At 33.3% G+C, this 12,500-nt stretch overlaps 8 protein-coding genes and 8 non-coding genes across 16 annotated transcripts in view; 7 read left to right on the top strand and 9 right to left on the bottom strand. All coding sequences in view use genetic code 11, as the record gives it.

Moving 5' to 3' along the window:
• Nucleotides 1-751, bottom strand: part of rpoB (RNA polymerase beta subunit) — a 3,213-nt gene extending 2,462 nt beyond the window's left edge. Inside the window, exon 1 of the mRNA in view lies at nt 1-751. This exon is cut by the window's left edge and continues 2,462 nt beyond it. Within this exon, the coding sequence (YP_008816245.1) occupies nt 1-751 (751 nt within the window).
• Nucleotides 752-1,635: 884 nt separating this feature from the next.
• Nucleotides 1,636-1,706, top strand: trnC-GCA. Its single transcript has one exon. It is a non-coding gene; the product is annotated as a tRNA-Cys (tRNA).
• Nucleotides 1,707-2,793: 1,087 nt separating this feature from the next.
• Nucleotides 2,794-2,883, top strand: petN (cytochrome b6/f complex subunit VIII). The gene has a single exon. It carries the CDS (start codon nt 2,794-2,796, stop codon nt 2,881-2,883), a length of 90 nt encoding a protein of 29 aa, YP_008816244.1.
• A 718-nt stretch (nt 2,884-3,601) lies between these two features.
• On the bottom strand, nt 3,602-3,706 carry psbM (photosystem II protein M). Its single transcript has one exon. The coding sequence runs from the start codon at nt 3,704-3,706 to the stop codon at nt 3,602-3,604; it is 105 nt and encodes a 34-aa protein (YP_008816243.1).
• Nucleotides 3,707-4,074: 368 nt separating this feature from the next.
• On the bottom strand, nt 4,075-4,148 carry trnD-GUC. The gene has a single exon. It is a non-coding gene; the product is annotated as a tRNA-Asp (tRNA).
• A 449-nt stretch (nt 4,149-4,597) lies between these two features.
• On the bottom strand, nt 4,598-4,681 carry trnY-GUA. The gene has a single exon. It is a non-coding gene; the product is annotated as a tRNA-Tyr (tRNA).
• Nucleotides 4,682-4,747: 66 nt separating this feature from the next.
• On the bottom strand, nt 4,748-4,820 carry trnE-UUC. Its single transcript has one exon. It is a non-coding gene; the product is annotated as a tRNA-Glu (tRNA).
• A 758-nt stretch (nt 4,821-5,578) lies between these two features.
• trnT-GGU lies at nt 5,579-5,650 on the top strand. The gene has a single exon. It is a non-coding gene; the product is annotated as a tRNA-Thr (tRNA).
• Nucleotides 5,651-6,899: 1,249 nt separating this feature from the next.
• Nucleotides 6,900-7,961, top strand: psbD (photosystem II protein D2). Its single transcript has one exon. The coding sequence runs from the start codon at nt 6,900-6,902 to the stop codon at nt 7,959-7,961; it is 1,062 nt and encodes a 353-aa protein (YP_008816242.1).
• psbC (photosystem II CP43 chlorophyll apoprotein) lies at nt 7,909-9,330 on the top strand. The gene has a single exon. The coding sequence runs from the start codon at nt 7,909-7,911 to the stop codon at nt 9,328-9,330; it is 1,422 nt and encodes a 473-aa protein (YP_008816241.1).
• Nucleotides 9,331-9,513: 183 nt separating this feature from the next.
• Nucleotides 9,514-9,606, bottom strand: trnS-UGA. Its single transcript has one exon. It is a non-coding gene; the product is annotated as a tRNA-Ser (tRNA).
• A 364-nt stretch (nt 9,607-9,970) lies between these two features.
• On the top strand, nt 9,971-10,159 carry psbZ (photosystem II protein Z). Its single transcript has one exon. The coding sequence runs from the start codon at nt 9,971-9,973 to the stop codon at nt 10,157-10,159; it is 189 nt and encodes a 62-aa protein (YP_008816240.1).
• Nucleotides 10,160-10,689: 530 nt separating this feature from the next.
• Nucleotides 10,690-10,760, top strand: trnG-GCC. The gene has a single exon. It is a non-coding gene; the product is annotated as a tRNA-Gly (tRNA).
• Nucleotides 10,761-10,878: 118 nt separating this feature from the next.
• Nucleotides 10,879-10,952, bottom strand: trnfM-CAU. Its single transcript has one exon. It is a non-coding gene; the product is annotated as a tRNA-Met (tRNA).
• A 174-nt stretch (nt 10,953-11,126) lies between these two features.
• rps14 (ribosomal protein S14) lies at nt 11,127-11,429 on the bottom strand. The gene has a single exon. The coding sequence runs from the start codon at nt 11,427-11,429 to the stop codon at nt 11,127-11,129; it is 303 nt and encodes a 100-aa protein (YP_008816239.1).
• A 117-nt stretch (nt 11,430-11,546) lies between these two features.
• psaB (photosystem I P700 apoprotein A2) overlaps nt 11,547-12,500 on the bottom strand; it is a 2,205-nt gene continuing 1,251 nt past the window's right edge. The window contains exon 1 of the mRNA in view: nt 11,547-12,500. This exon is cut by the window's right edge and continues 1,251 nt beyond it. Within this exon, the coding sequence (YP_008816238.1) occupies nt 11,547-12,500 (954 nt within the window).

Here is a 12,500-nt window from a genome sequence, read left to right as displayed (position 1 = left end):
ATTTTTTTTGTAATTCTTTACATAAAGATTCAGAAAATACTGGATCTCCACCAACACAAGCAAATTGTCGATAAAACTCCAAAATGGCATTTTCTTTTGACCCTATTTTTTTTTTATCCTTATCATTTAGGAAAGAAACGAAAATTTCAGGATAACAAACATTCTCTAGAATTTCGCTTAAATTCGAACCCATAGCTGATGATAAAACTAGAATAGATATTTTCTGTTTCCTACTCACACGAGCCCATATCCTTGCTTTTCTATCAATCTCTAATTCTAATCTACCCCCCCAGTCTGATATTATGGTGCCAGTATAGACCGAAATTCCGCTAGGGTCCAATTCTGAACGGTAATAAATACCAGGGCTTTGCAATATTTGATTGATTACAATTCTGTATATTCCATTTACTATAGAAGTTCCCAGAGAATTCATTAAAGGAATGTTTCCAACAAAAATAGTTTGTTCTTGTATGTCCCTACTACTTTTCCAAATTAATCCCGCAGATACATATAATTCAGCAGAATATGTAAGCGATTCATATACAGCATCTTTTTCGTTTATCAAGGGTTCTAATAATTGATATGTTTCTACAAATAATTGAAATTCAATTTCTTGATCTGTATCCTCAATTTTTGGAAACTTAAAAAGCCCTTCTGGTAAGCCCCGATCAATGAACCTACAAAACCCTTCAAATTGTATCTGATTCAATCCAGGTAGTGTAGACATTCCTTCATTTCCATCCCCAAGCATTTTCAATTTCCCCGTGAATTTTATCGAAAAATATTCCACCGATTTGCTGCCATTCTTCATCAAATCACATGAATCAATTTAGCAATACTGGAATTTCTGTTCTTTATACTGAATTACATGAAATTTTAACTAATCCCGTGTATGAAATACCTATTATGAAAAGAGGAATAAATAAAATAGAATTTTATACTCAACTTCGAAGGAAGGAATTTGCAACAAAACAAACAGATAGAATCTAAATTATAATCTCAAAATGGAAATGAATTGAAAAATTCGACCCGGATTTCAAGATTTTTTTCATTTTAAGGAATATAAAAAAATGCATCCCGGTTCTATCATTATTATGATATTCCATATTCCAATTCAATTGGATACCAGAAAAAATGAATTCGGATTGTAAATTGCAGTCATATTTGTTTGGGACAACACATAACATGTCGTGCTTCTCCCTATTTTACAATTTTTCTATTCAATAAATTGAATAGAAAAATTGTAAAATAGGGAGAAGCACGACAATTTCTTGATAATTCCGTTCCGCATAGTATCGGTATTATATATATATGGATGGATAAGATACCCGATTAGATAATATCTGTGTAACTATTCAAATTTATGTTCTAGGGTTTACATATATTGACAGTTGCTGTTATAATTGGAATGGAGAAAGTTTTTTTTTCAATAAAAAAGCAATATGGATTGGTTATGTATCAATTTTCTTTTCTTATCTCATTAAGAAAAAAACCATTTTAGATTCAAATCTTAAAGAATAATTCATAAATGAATAGTTAACGGTTGCGAATTGTCTCGATATTTTTTTTTTTTTTCAATAGAAAAAAAAGGGGTATTCTCATATACTTCATATATTTATATATCTATATCTATTTGGCGGCATGGCCGAGTGGTAAGGCGGGGGACTGCAAATCCTTTTTCCCCAGTTCAAATCCGGGTGTCGCCTAAGCAATAAGACATTTGAAATGAAATATTGTATTACGTTTTTTATAGAAAACTTTTTTCCAATAGAAGCAAGCTAGGGAAAAGGAGTCTTGAGACTTTCGTTTGATTATAAATTCTAAGCATCAGTAGGTTTATTCTAAAAAATGCTGTATGTAAATATTTTCGTCTCGGATTCAAGTAGTGAAAAGGAATCCATAAATTTAGAAATGATAGTTCTTTCACTACACAACTATTGTAGTGTCCGTCTACTGACTGGGTCTCGAATTAGATTGGATAAGGATAAGTTGGATAGGGAATTCCATTTTTAGTTAGAGAACGGGCGGAAGAAAAACCTTGTATACAGACTGATGGAAAGTCTATTAGTGCTTCCACATTTCATTAATATTAGTTAGATTAGTTAGATTGAATAGTTTTTAATTTAGCTAATTCGCTTTCTTAATCTTAAAAGTATATATATATATAATTATATAATATAAATATAATTTCTTATATATATAATTTAAAATATTTTACAAAATTTTTTTATTCTAAAATCGAATAGAAAAAAGAAAATCTTTCTTTTCACTAACCTCTAGTAAAAAAAATGAATAGGAAAGCTATCTTCCGATTATTTTAGTTTTTTTAGAGAACGAATCGGGAGACATTACGAAATTTTTTCAAATAGAAATAAGAAAGAGTATAAGTATGCAAATGAATCTGTCTTGATTCTTTTTTTTATACTTAATGAAATTACTTAATGAATTAATGAAATGGGGGGGTAAAACAGAAATCTTATTATTCCTACCTGTTAGTAACATTCATTTACTTAAAACTTCCGAGGATGTTTCCGGATGTGTTGTTTATGCTTAATATTTTCCTATTTTACTAAAAATCATATAAAAAAAACTTTTTAGATGTTCTAATAGAAAGGATTCTTGTTTTTCGTCAATGGTGTTAGCCCTGAATCCTTTTTTTGACTCTCTAACAGTAATTCCGCTATTATTATAGTCTTTTTAGTGAATAATACAAAAGAAAATAATAGAAGAAAAATTTTTGAATAATAATTAAAAAATTCCTTCATATTTTTAGAGATAGGAGACAAAATTTACATGGATATAGTAAGTCTTGCTTGGGCTGCTTTAATGGTAGTTTTTTCATTTTCTCTTTCCCTCGTAGTATGGGGAAGAAGTGGACTATAGGGATACTCAAAATTGAGTTAAGGGATCAAAGTACCCATTTTGTTTTCTACTTGGGTTTTTCAATTTCTTAACTTTAACTATTGAATTAAAGTATTTCATTTATACTAATTAATTGAGTTCAAATATAAACAAATATAAAATAGATCTGCATTTCAGGGTTCTATTATATTCTAGTAGTGTAATGTATTCTATGTATATGTATATTATAGAAATTGAAAATACTCTTTCAATCAAACAAAGATTTGAATTATATCTATATTCGTATTTTGAGAAAATCAAGAGAATCCAATAGAATAGGAAATTGCTTCCTATTCCAACCGAATTCTTCTTAAAATTTCTCTTTCGATGAACTGACGCTTAACCAGGTTTTATATATATAGAAAATGGGGGACCGCGTAATCCCCATTCCTGCCCCCCTTTTTCTTTTTTTAATATGATACCGGGATTGTAAAAAGAATCCGAAGAATAAGAGTTGTTTTTTGATTATTTCAGATTCATTGGAATCAATACAAATCAAATAGATGAAACTAAAAAAAAATTGGACGCAATTCTCAGTCAGATAGTAGAAATCAAATATATTTGATTTCTACTATCTGGATTACGGTGATTGTAGTCCGATCTTTTTTTTTTAGACTAAGACCAAAAATTGAAAACCTTTTTCATTTTTTTTAATCATTGATTACATTGATAAAAATGAAGAAGTCAGATTTCAGTGAAATTAGTCACTTTGACTTACCGTTTTTACGTAAATTATAAGTAAAAAAGCAGTAGGAACTAGAATAAACAGTGCAGTAGCAATAAATGCAAGAATATTTACTTCCATAATCTTTATTATGTTTTATTTCTCTTAAATTTCCAATAAAAAATTCGGGATTTAATCCCATAGAGATGATAAATCTTTCATCGATAATTAATTCAACAATGGTATAAATTGGATTTCGATGATATCAAATTGGATCAATATCACGAATAACAATATCTTAGTTATCAAATCGACTCATCGTCGAGAATTAAATAGTATAACATAGGAAGATCTTTTATCCATACTAAATAAAACAAAAAAACATTTTTTTTGATGCAATTCAAAATTTCCTTTCCTTCCTTATTAGAAATAATATTTTGTTTATCCATTTTATTCCCTTTCACACAAAAAATGAATAGATGTCTTTTTTTTGGGGGGGTTGGATCCATCGGGACTGACGGGGCTCGAACCCGCAGCTTCCGCCTTGACAGGGCGGTGCTCTGACCAATTGAACTACAATCCCAGGGAAAGGGGTGTACAGTATACATATTTTTACGGTTTCTTTCAAACGCTTTTCTTTTTCTATTTCGGATTCGAACCATTTTGCTGTAAATGAAAGAGGCGGATTTTTGTATATATTGATTGATATCTATATCGATATGCACTTTTGTGAGATCGACACAGATTACGAGCAATCTTTTTGTTATTGACAAATCGATTGAAAATGGAATCAATGAAAAAAAACAAAAAAATATTTTTTTGTTTTTTTAAATATTTTCCCTAGATTTTCTATTTACAGATCTTGATATGAATCGAGATTATTAGCAAGATTCGAATTTGTGGAAAGATAGAATACAGAAAAAAAAAGAATAGGGATGTTTAATATTTGGATTCTTCCGTATCAGAGCACATCAGTCATTTCCGGAGAACAATAAATGGGTTATATAACTTCATAGTGGATTGGCAAATTATTGGGCCGAGCTGGATTTGAACCAGCGTAGACATATTGCCAACGAATTTACAGTCCGTCCCCATTAACCGCTCGGGCATCGACCCAGGAACAGGAAGAATACATTTCAGTTTTTATTGAAAATTCATGATCAACCTCCTTTCGTAGCACCCTACCCCCAGGGGAAGTCGAATCCCCGCTGCCTCCTTGAAAGAGAGATGTCCTGAACCACTAGACGATGGGGGCATACTTGCCCGACCGCCATTATACTACGTTCATAGTATGAACAGTTTTTTTGAATTGTCAATATAATGGAATGATATGATTCGATAAAAAAAATTTTTACATCTTTCAGAATTCCATAGAAATTTTGGATTAATCATTTTGATTTCGAAAGAGAAAATCCTTTACGGGAATGATTGGTTTGTTGGAAAGGACGGTAGGTTAAAACTTCATTTCTTTCACTGTCCTTTATTACTAAGATTCGATAGGTATTAGGTATATTTATATCTAATCCTAAGCCGGGAAATAAAAAAACGATAATCAATCTGGAAATTGGGTAAATAGAGATCAACAAGTTTTTGAAATTCTTTTCAAAATAAAATACGAATTTGGTTTAGGGACAGGACAAATGGAATCCATTTATCAATGATTCGATGAAATATTTGAATTGGTGAGTACATTTATGTATCAATGAAATGAATTTGGTGTTATGATTAGAATGACTTCCAGACTCAATTTTGAAAGAATGTATTCCATTGATATTGGTCAAATCCAATATGAAAAAATTATTATTATTTTATTATATTCTATTCACTAGGTAAATACCATTTTTTGTTCTTTGATAAGTCATTATGCAAATTATATAAATTATATATTGATGTACATATATTAGAATCCCATTTATATAATTTATATAAATTTATATAATAAGTATACGCAGTAACAATTAGATGTACTAGTCATATTAGCTAGTTCCTTATTTAGGAATTGAATCAAATAGGGCCCCTTTAACTCAGTGGTAGAGTAACGCCATGGTAAGGCGTAAGTCATCGGTTCAAATCCGATAAGGGGCTTTTTACTTTTTTTCCAGAAATAAAGCAGTCGTATTTCTATTTTAAGGAAGAATCGAAATATTGTGGATATTTGGAACAAGTTTCTATTTGTAATAAAAAATCAAGTAATCATAGAATTTCATTAGAATATAGTAAAGAAAGAAATTCAAAAAAAAAGTGTAAAATTTTTAAAAAGGGAAAGATTAACAAAAAGTAAGTGGACCTAACCCATTGAATTATACCTATATTTACTATTCTGATATTCAAATTGGATAAAGATGAAATTCGAACAATGATTTTTTCATTTTCTTTTTAATACTTTTTTGGTTTAGACTCCCTAAGAATCTGTCGATATTTCCAATTAAATCTTCTTGTTCCTGTGAAGGTCCTATAAAAAAAAGGGCTATGCCCTTTCTTTACTCAGAAGGGCCTTATTCCAAGTTCCACCAAACAAGTTTTTATTCATTTGAAACATCTTTTTTTCCGAATACAAGAAAAAATTCATTTCAATTTCAATTATTTCTATAAGATAAAATCGATATAGATAGATTTTATCTTATAGAAATAATTGAAAAATACATTCAATTATGTCTTCGCGTATCAAATATTTTCTTTTCATATCGATGCGTACGATATTTTTCCAGCAATTAATGTATGTGAGACAGAAACTTTCACTTACAGTTTTTTCTTTTTAATATTGTATTTCATTTTTTTTAATAATTAATAAAATAATAATAATAATGAATAAAAAAATCAAATAATAATTAATAAAAAGAAAAAAGTGTAAATCAAATAGAAATTTATAAAATCTATGATCCTAGAGTAGTTCCCTAGACAAAATAGAAGTAAGTTCACAAACAAGATTCAAGAATAAGATTCTCTGATGAAAGGAGAGAAATATGTCTGAGGATCCGCTGGGTATAAGGAGTGAAAGAGGGGATCATTTGTTTCTTGAACAGTTCTTTTAAAAAAATTTTCTATCGGATTTTTGAGTCATAGGACATTTTATGATTTATGACTTGGAGGATTTTTAAGAATAGAAAGGAATAACTACATTGAGTTCATCGATTTGCCCTAGATATCAATAGACTCATAAATTATTTTTTATTCGAAACCAATTAAAATTAAAAAAGAAGGGAAAGTGTACGAGAAAATTATCTCTCTCTATATATAGATAGATAAATGATAAAAGCCTCGAGGGTCCGTCCCATCCCTGAAAATGCTATGAGGTGTTGGGAAATGGTTGAAGTAGTTGAATAGGAGGATCGCTATGACTATAGCTCTTGGTAAATTTACCAAAGATGAAAATGATTTATTTGATATTATGGATGACTGGTTGCGGAGGGACCGTTTCGTTTTTGTAGGTTGGTCCGGTCTATTACTCTTCCCTTGCGCCTATTTCGCCTTGGGGGGTTGGTTCACAGGTACGACCTTTGTAACTTCATGGTATACTCATGGATTGGCAAGTTCTTATTTGGAAGGCTGCAACTTCTTAACCGCTGCAGTCTCCACTCCTGCTAATAGTTTAGCACACTCTTTGTTGTTACTGTGGGGTCCTGAAGCACAGGGAGATTTTACCCGTTGGTGTCAATTAGGTGGTCTGTGGACTTTTGTTGCTCTCCACGGCGCTTTCGCATTAATAGGTTTCATGTTACGTCAATTTGAACTTGCTCGATCTGTTCAATTGCGGCCTTATAATGCAATCGCATTCTCTGGTCCAATTGCTGTTTTTGTTTCTGTATTCCTTATTTATCCACTGGGTCAGTCTGGTTGGTTCTTTGCTCCTAGTTTTGGTGTAGCAGCTATATTTCGATTCATCCTCTTTTTCCAAGGGTTTCATAATTGGACATTAAACCCATTTCATATGATGGGAGTTGCTGGTGTATTGGGCGCGGCACTACTATGCGCTATTCATGGTGCCACCGTAGAAAATACTTTATTTGAAGATGGTGATGGCGCAAATACATTCCGTGCTTTTAACCCAACCCAAGCTGAAGAAACTTATTCAATGGTTACTGCTAATCGCTTTTGGTCCCAAATCTTTGGGGTTGCTTTTTCCAATAAACGTTGGTTACATTTCTTTATGTTATTTGTACCAGTAACTGGTTTATGGATGAGTGCTCTTGGGGTAGTCGGTTTGGCCCTGAACCTACGTGCCTATGACTTCGTTTCTCAAGAAATCCGCGCAGCGGAAGATCCTGAATTTGAGACTTTCTACACCAAAAATATTCTCTTAAACGAAGGTATTCGTGCGTGGATGGCGGCTCAAGATCAGCCTCATGAAAACCTTATATTCCCTGAGGAGGTTCTACCACGTGGAAACGCTCTTTAATGGAACTTTAGCTTTAACTGGTCGTGACCAGGAAACTACCGGTTTCGCTTGGTGGGCCGGGAATGCCCGACTTATCAATTTATCCGGCAAACTACTAGGAGCCCATGTAGCCCATGCTGGATTAATAGTATTCTGGGCCGGAGCAATGAACCTTTTTGAAGTGGCTCATTTCGTACCCGAGAAGCCCATGTATGAACAAGGTTTAATTTTACTTCCCCATCTAGCTACTCTAGGTTGGGGGGTAGGTCCTGGGGGGGAAGTTATAGACACCTTTCCATACTTTGTGTCTGGAGTACTTCACTTAATTTCCTCTGCAGTATTGGGCTTTGGCGGTATTTATCATGCACTTTTGGGACCTGAGACTCTTGAAGAATCTTTTCCATTCTTCGGTTATGTATGGAAAGATAGAAATAAAATGACTACAATTTTGGGTATTCACTTAATCTTGTTAGGTATAGGTGCGTTTCTTCTAGTATTCAAGGCTCTTTATTTTGGAGGTATATATGATACGTGGGCTCCGGGGGGCGGAGATGTAAGAAAAATAACCAATTTGACCCTTAGTCCAAGTATTATATTTGGATATTTATTAAAATCACCTTTTGGGGGAGAAGGGTGGATTGTTAGTGTGGACGATTTGGAAGATATAATTGGGGGGCATGTATGGTTGGGTTCCATTTGTATACTTGGTGGAATCTGGCATATCTTAACCAAACCTTTTGCATGGGCTCGGCGTGCACTTGTATGGTCTGGAGAAGCTTACTTATCTTATAGTTTAGGTGCTTTATCTGTTTTTGGTTTTATTGCTTGTTGCTTTGTCTGGTTTAATAATACCGCTTATCCTAGTGAGTTTTACGGGCCCACTGGGCCAGAAGCTTCTCAAGCTCAAGCATTTACTTTTCTAGTTAGAGACCAACGTCTTGGGGCTAATGTAGGATCTGCTCAAGGACCTACAGGTTTAGGTAAATATCTAATGCGTTCCCCGACAGGAGAAGTTATTTTTGGGGGAGAAACTATGCGTTTTTGGGATTTGCGTGCTCCTTGGTTAGAACCTCTAAGGGGTCCGAATGGTTTAGACTTGAGTAGACTGAAAAAAGATATACAGCCTTGGCAAGAACGCCGTTCTGCGGAATATATGACTCATGCTCCTTTAGGTTCCTTAAATTCCGTGGGTGGCGTAGCTACAGAGATTAATGCAGTCAATTATGTTTCTCCTAGAAGTTGGTTAGCTACTTCTCATTTTGTTCTAGGATTCTTCCTATTTGTAGGCCATTTATGGCACGCGGGAAGAGCTCGCGCAGCTGCCGCAGGATTTGAAAAAGGAATTGATCGAGATTTTGAACCAGTTCTTTCCATGACTCCTCTTAATTGAGACATGAGATCCTATGAAGTAGAAATCACTTTTATTTTACTATAAATATTACTATAAATATTGGGTTGAATTGAGCGGGTCGTATTTAAATAAGAATTTCTTTTCCTTTTTTCTTAGTTTCTATCGAAAAAAAAAAGATTCGATAGAAACTAAGAAAATAAACAAATTGATTCGCCGAGAAAGAGGAGAGAGAGGGATTCGAACCCTCGATAGTTCTTTGTTCCGAACTATACCGGTTTTCAAGACCGGGGCTATCAACCACTCAGCCATCTCTCCAAAAGCTAATTTATATTTTATCTTTATTCCACTGAATAGAACATGAGCATATAAATGGATACCCTTTATATTATCTATCTTTATATTATCTATAAAGGGTAAAGATATCCGATGTGAATCTATTTGTTTAGTTTTCTATCGGTATGTATATAGGTGAATAATCCAACATGCCTTTTTGTGAAGTAAAAAAACTACCCTCGATCCATGCCTCAAAAGGGTTGATAATAAGTAAAAAAAATCAATGAATTCATGATAAAACCCTTCTGCGTTTTTTTATTATAAATTTTTTTGTCAATAAAGGGATCAAGGGGTTGGGGGATCAAATGGTAAAGTTCTTTTGTTGGTAAATTGGAGGATTAGAAACATGACTATTGCTTTCCAATTAGCTGTTTTTGCATTAATTGCTATTTCATTTATTTTATTGATTAGTGTACCTGTTGTATTTGCTTCTCCTGAAGGTTGGTCGAATAACAAAAATGTTGTATTTTCCGGTACATCATTATGGATTGGATTAGTGTTTCTCGTGGGTATTCTTAATTCTCTCATTTCTTGAAGCTCTATTTATTCTAGATCAAAAACGAAATGACCCCTCCCCCAGAATTCTTTCGGATTGTCGGGCACATTAAAAAAGGAATGGATAAGTTCCTAAAAATAAAGAAAACTATAACACATTATAAGGAGGGGTCAAATATTAATTAAGATAAAAGATATAGAATATCTATCTGTATATATATATATATAGATATAATTTATTAATAATTAGAACTTTCTTTTTTCTTAAAAAAAAAAAAAGAAAGTAAATAAAAAGATTTGATAGAATCGTAATTTCAATTCGATTATATAGATACATAGAAAAAAAGAATATATAATAATAGAAGTAGGAATTATTGATAGAAATTCATTCAAAAATGAATTCTTAATTAATAGTAATATAAAAGATTTTATTTAGAAGAGAATATCTATTATAATAGATTATATCTATATAGATATAATCTATTATATACATTTATTTTGAATTACCCCTAATAGAATATCAGGCCGATCTCTGTACAAATAAAATAACATATCAAGTACATTAAAAACGCGGATATAGTCGAATGGTAAAATTTCTCTTTGCCAAGGAGAAGACGCGGGTTCGATTCCCGCTATCCGCCCCTACTTAGTTATTTAAATATGTATTTAATAGTCATAGTAAGAAAAATGTTATAGAATTGACTGTGTATAATGCCCCTTTTTATTCAGTGAACCCTTGTTTTTATCAAATTCAAAATGTTGCGGAGACGGGATTTGAACCCGTGACCTCAAGGTTATGAGCCTTGCGAGCTACCAAGTTGCTCTACTCCGCGATAAAGAGAAGAATTGATAACTAAAGAACAAAAACAAAGATGGAATGCGTCCCTTTACCATATCTGTACAAATAGAATAAACCATTTATACATAACGGTAAAGGGACCCTCCTATGATCGCGGATAAGAAAAATAAATAAGAAAAATGAAGAGAATTTGGAATCCTTACTTATCTTACCAACTGGATCTTGTTGCACCGGGCAATAAACATGCATGAACCATTTCACGAAGTATGTGTCCGGATAATCCAAAGTCTCGATAATTAGCTCGCGGTCTTCCGGTCGAAAAACAACGTCGATGAAGACGTATAGGTGCACTATTACGCGGTAGTGATTCTAATTTTCCATGAATTTTCCATTTATCACTTAACGACGGAACTTTGCTTATTTCTTTTTTTGAGGATCGGCGAATCAAATGATATTTCTGTTCCAATTTTTGTCTCTTCTTCTCCCTCTGAATCACACTTTTCCTTGCCATAGTGGTTCATTTCCTATTAGTATCAATGATAGAAGTCGGATCCTAGATGTATAAATGGCCTTCCTTCCCCATAGAAGGAAATGATATGCCAGATATAATAATAAAGAATTAATGAAATTAACCAAATTTGCCCGAAGTCGAGGCAATTAAGAAGGCTGCATAAGTAAATATATAACCTACGGAAAAGTGGGCTAGTCCAACCAATCTTGCTTGCACAATGGAAAGAGCCACTGGTTTATCTCTCCATCGAATCAAATTAGCCAAAGGTGTGCGTTCATGAGCCCATGCTAAAGTTTCAATCAATTCCTGCCAATATCCGCGCCAGGAAATTAAGAACATAAATCCAGTAGCCCAAACAAGATGTCCAAACAAGAACATCCATGCCCAGACTGATAAACTATTCATACCAAAAGGGTTATATCCGTTGATAAGTTGTGAAGAGTTCAACCATAGATAATCTCTTAACCATCCCATCAAATAGGTAGAAGATTCATTAAACTGTGAAACATTACCCTGCCATAGTGTAATGTGTTTCCAATGCCAATAAAAAGTAACCCACCCAATGGTATTTAACATCCAGAAAACTGCCAAATAAAATGCGTCCCAAGCCGAAATATCGCAAGTACCGCCTCGTCCCGGGCCATCGCAAGGAAAACTATAACCAAAATCTTTTTTATCTGGCATTAACTTAGAACCACGCGCATCCAAAGCACCCTTTACTAAGATCAATGTAGTTGTATGTAAACCAAGAGCAATAGCATGATGAACCAAGAAGTCTCCAGGCCCTATTGTTAAGAATAGAGAATTACTATTCTCATTAACAGCGTTTAACCAACCAGGCAACCATATGCTTCGTCCTGCATTGAACGCCGGACTGTTCGTTGAAGATAAAAGTATATCGAACCCATAGGAAGTTTTACCATGAGCAGATTGTATCCATTGGGCAAATATAGGTTCAATCAAGATTTGTTTCTCCGGAGTACCAAAAGCAAGCATGACATCATTATGGACATAAAGTCCCAGAGTATGGAACCCCAGAAAGAGGCTAGCCCAACTTAAGTGGGATATGAT

The sequence above is a fragment of the chloroplast genome of Glycine soja (genome assembly GCF_004193775.1).
Source record: "Glycine soja chloroplast, complete genome".
In the NCBI taxonomy this organism is placed as follows: Eukaryota; Viridiplantae; Streptophyta; class Magnoliopsida; order Fabales; family Fabaceae; genus Glycine; species Glycine soja.
This window is presented reverse-complemented; position numbering and strand designations above follow the sequence as displayed.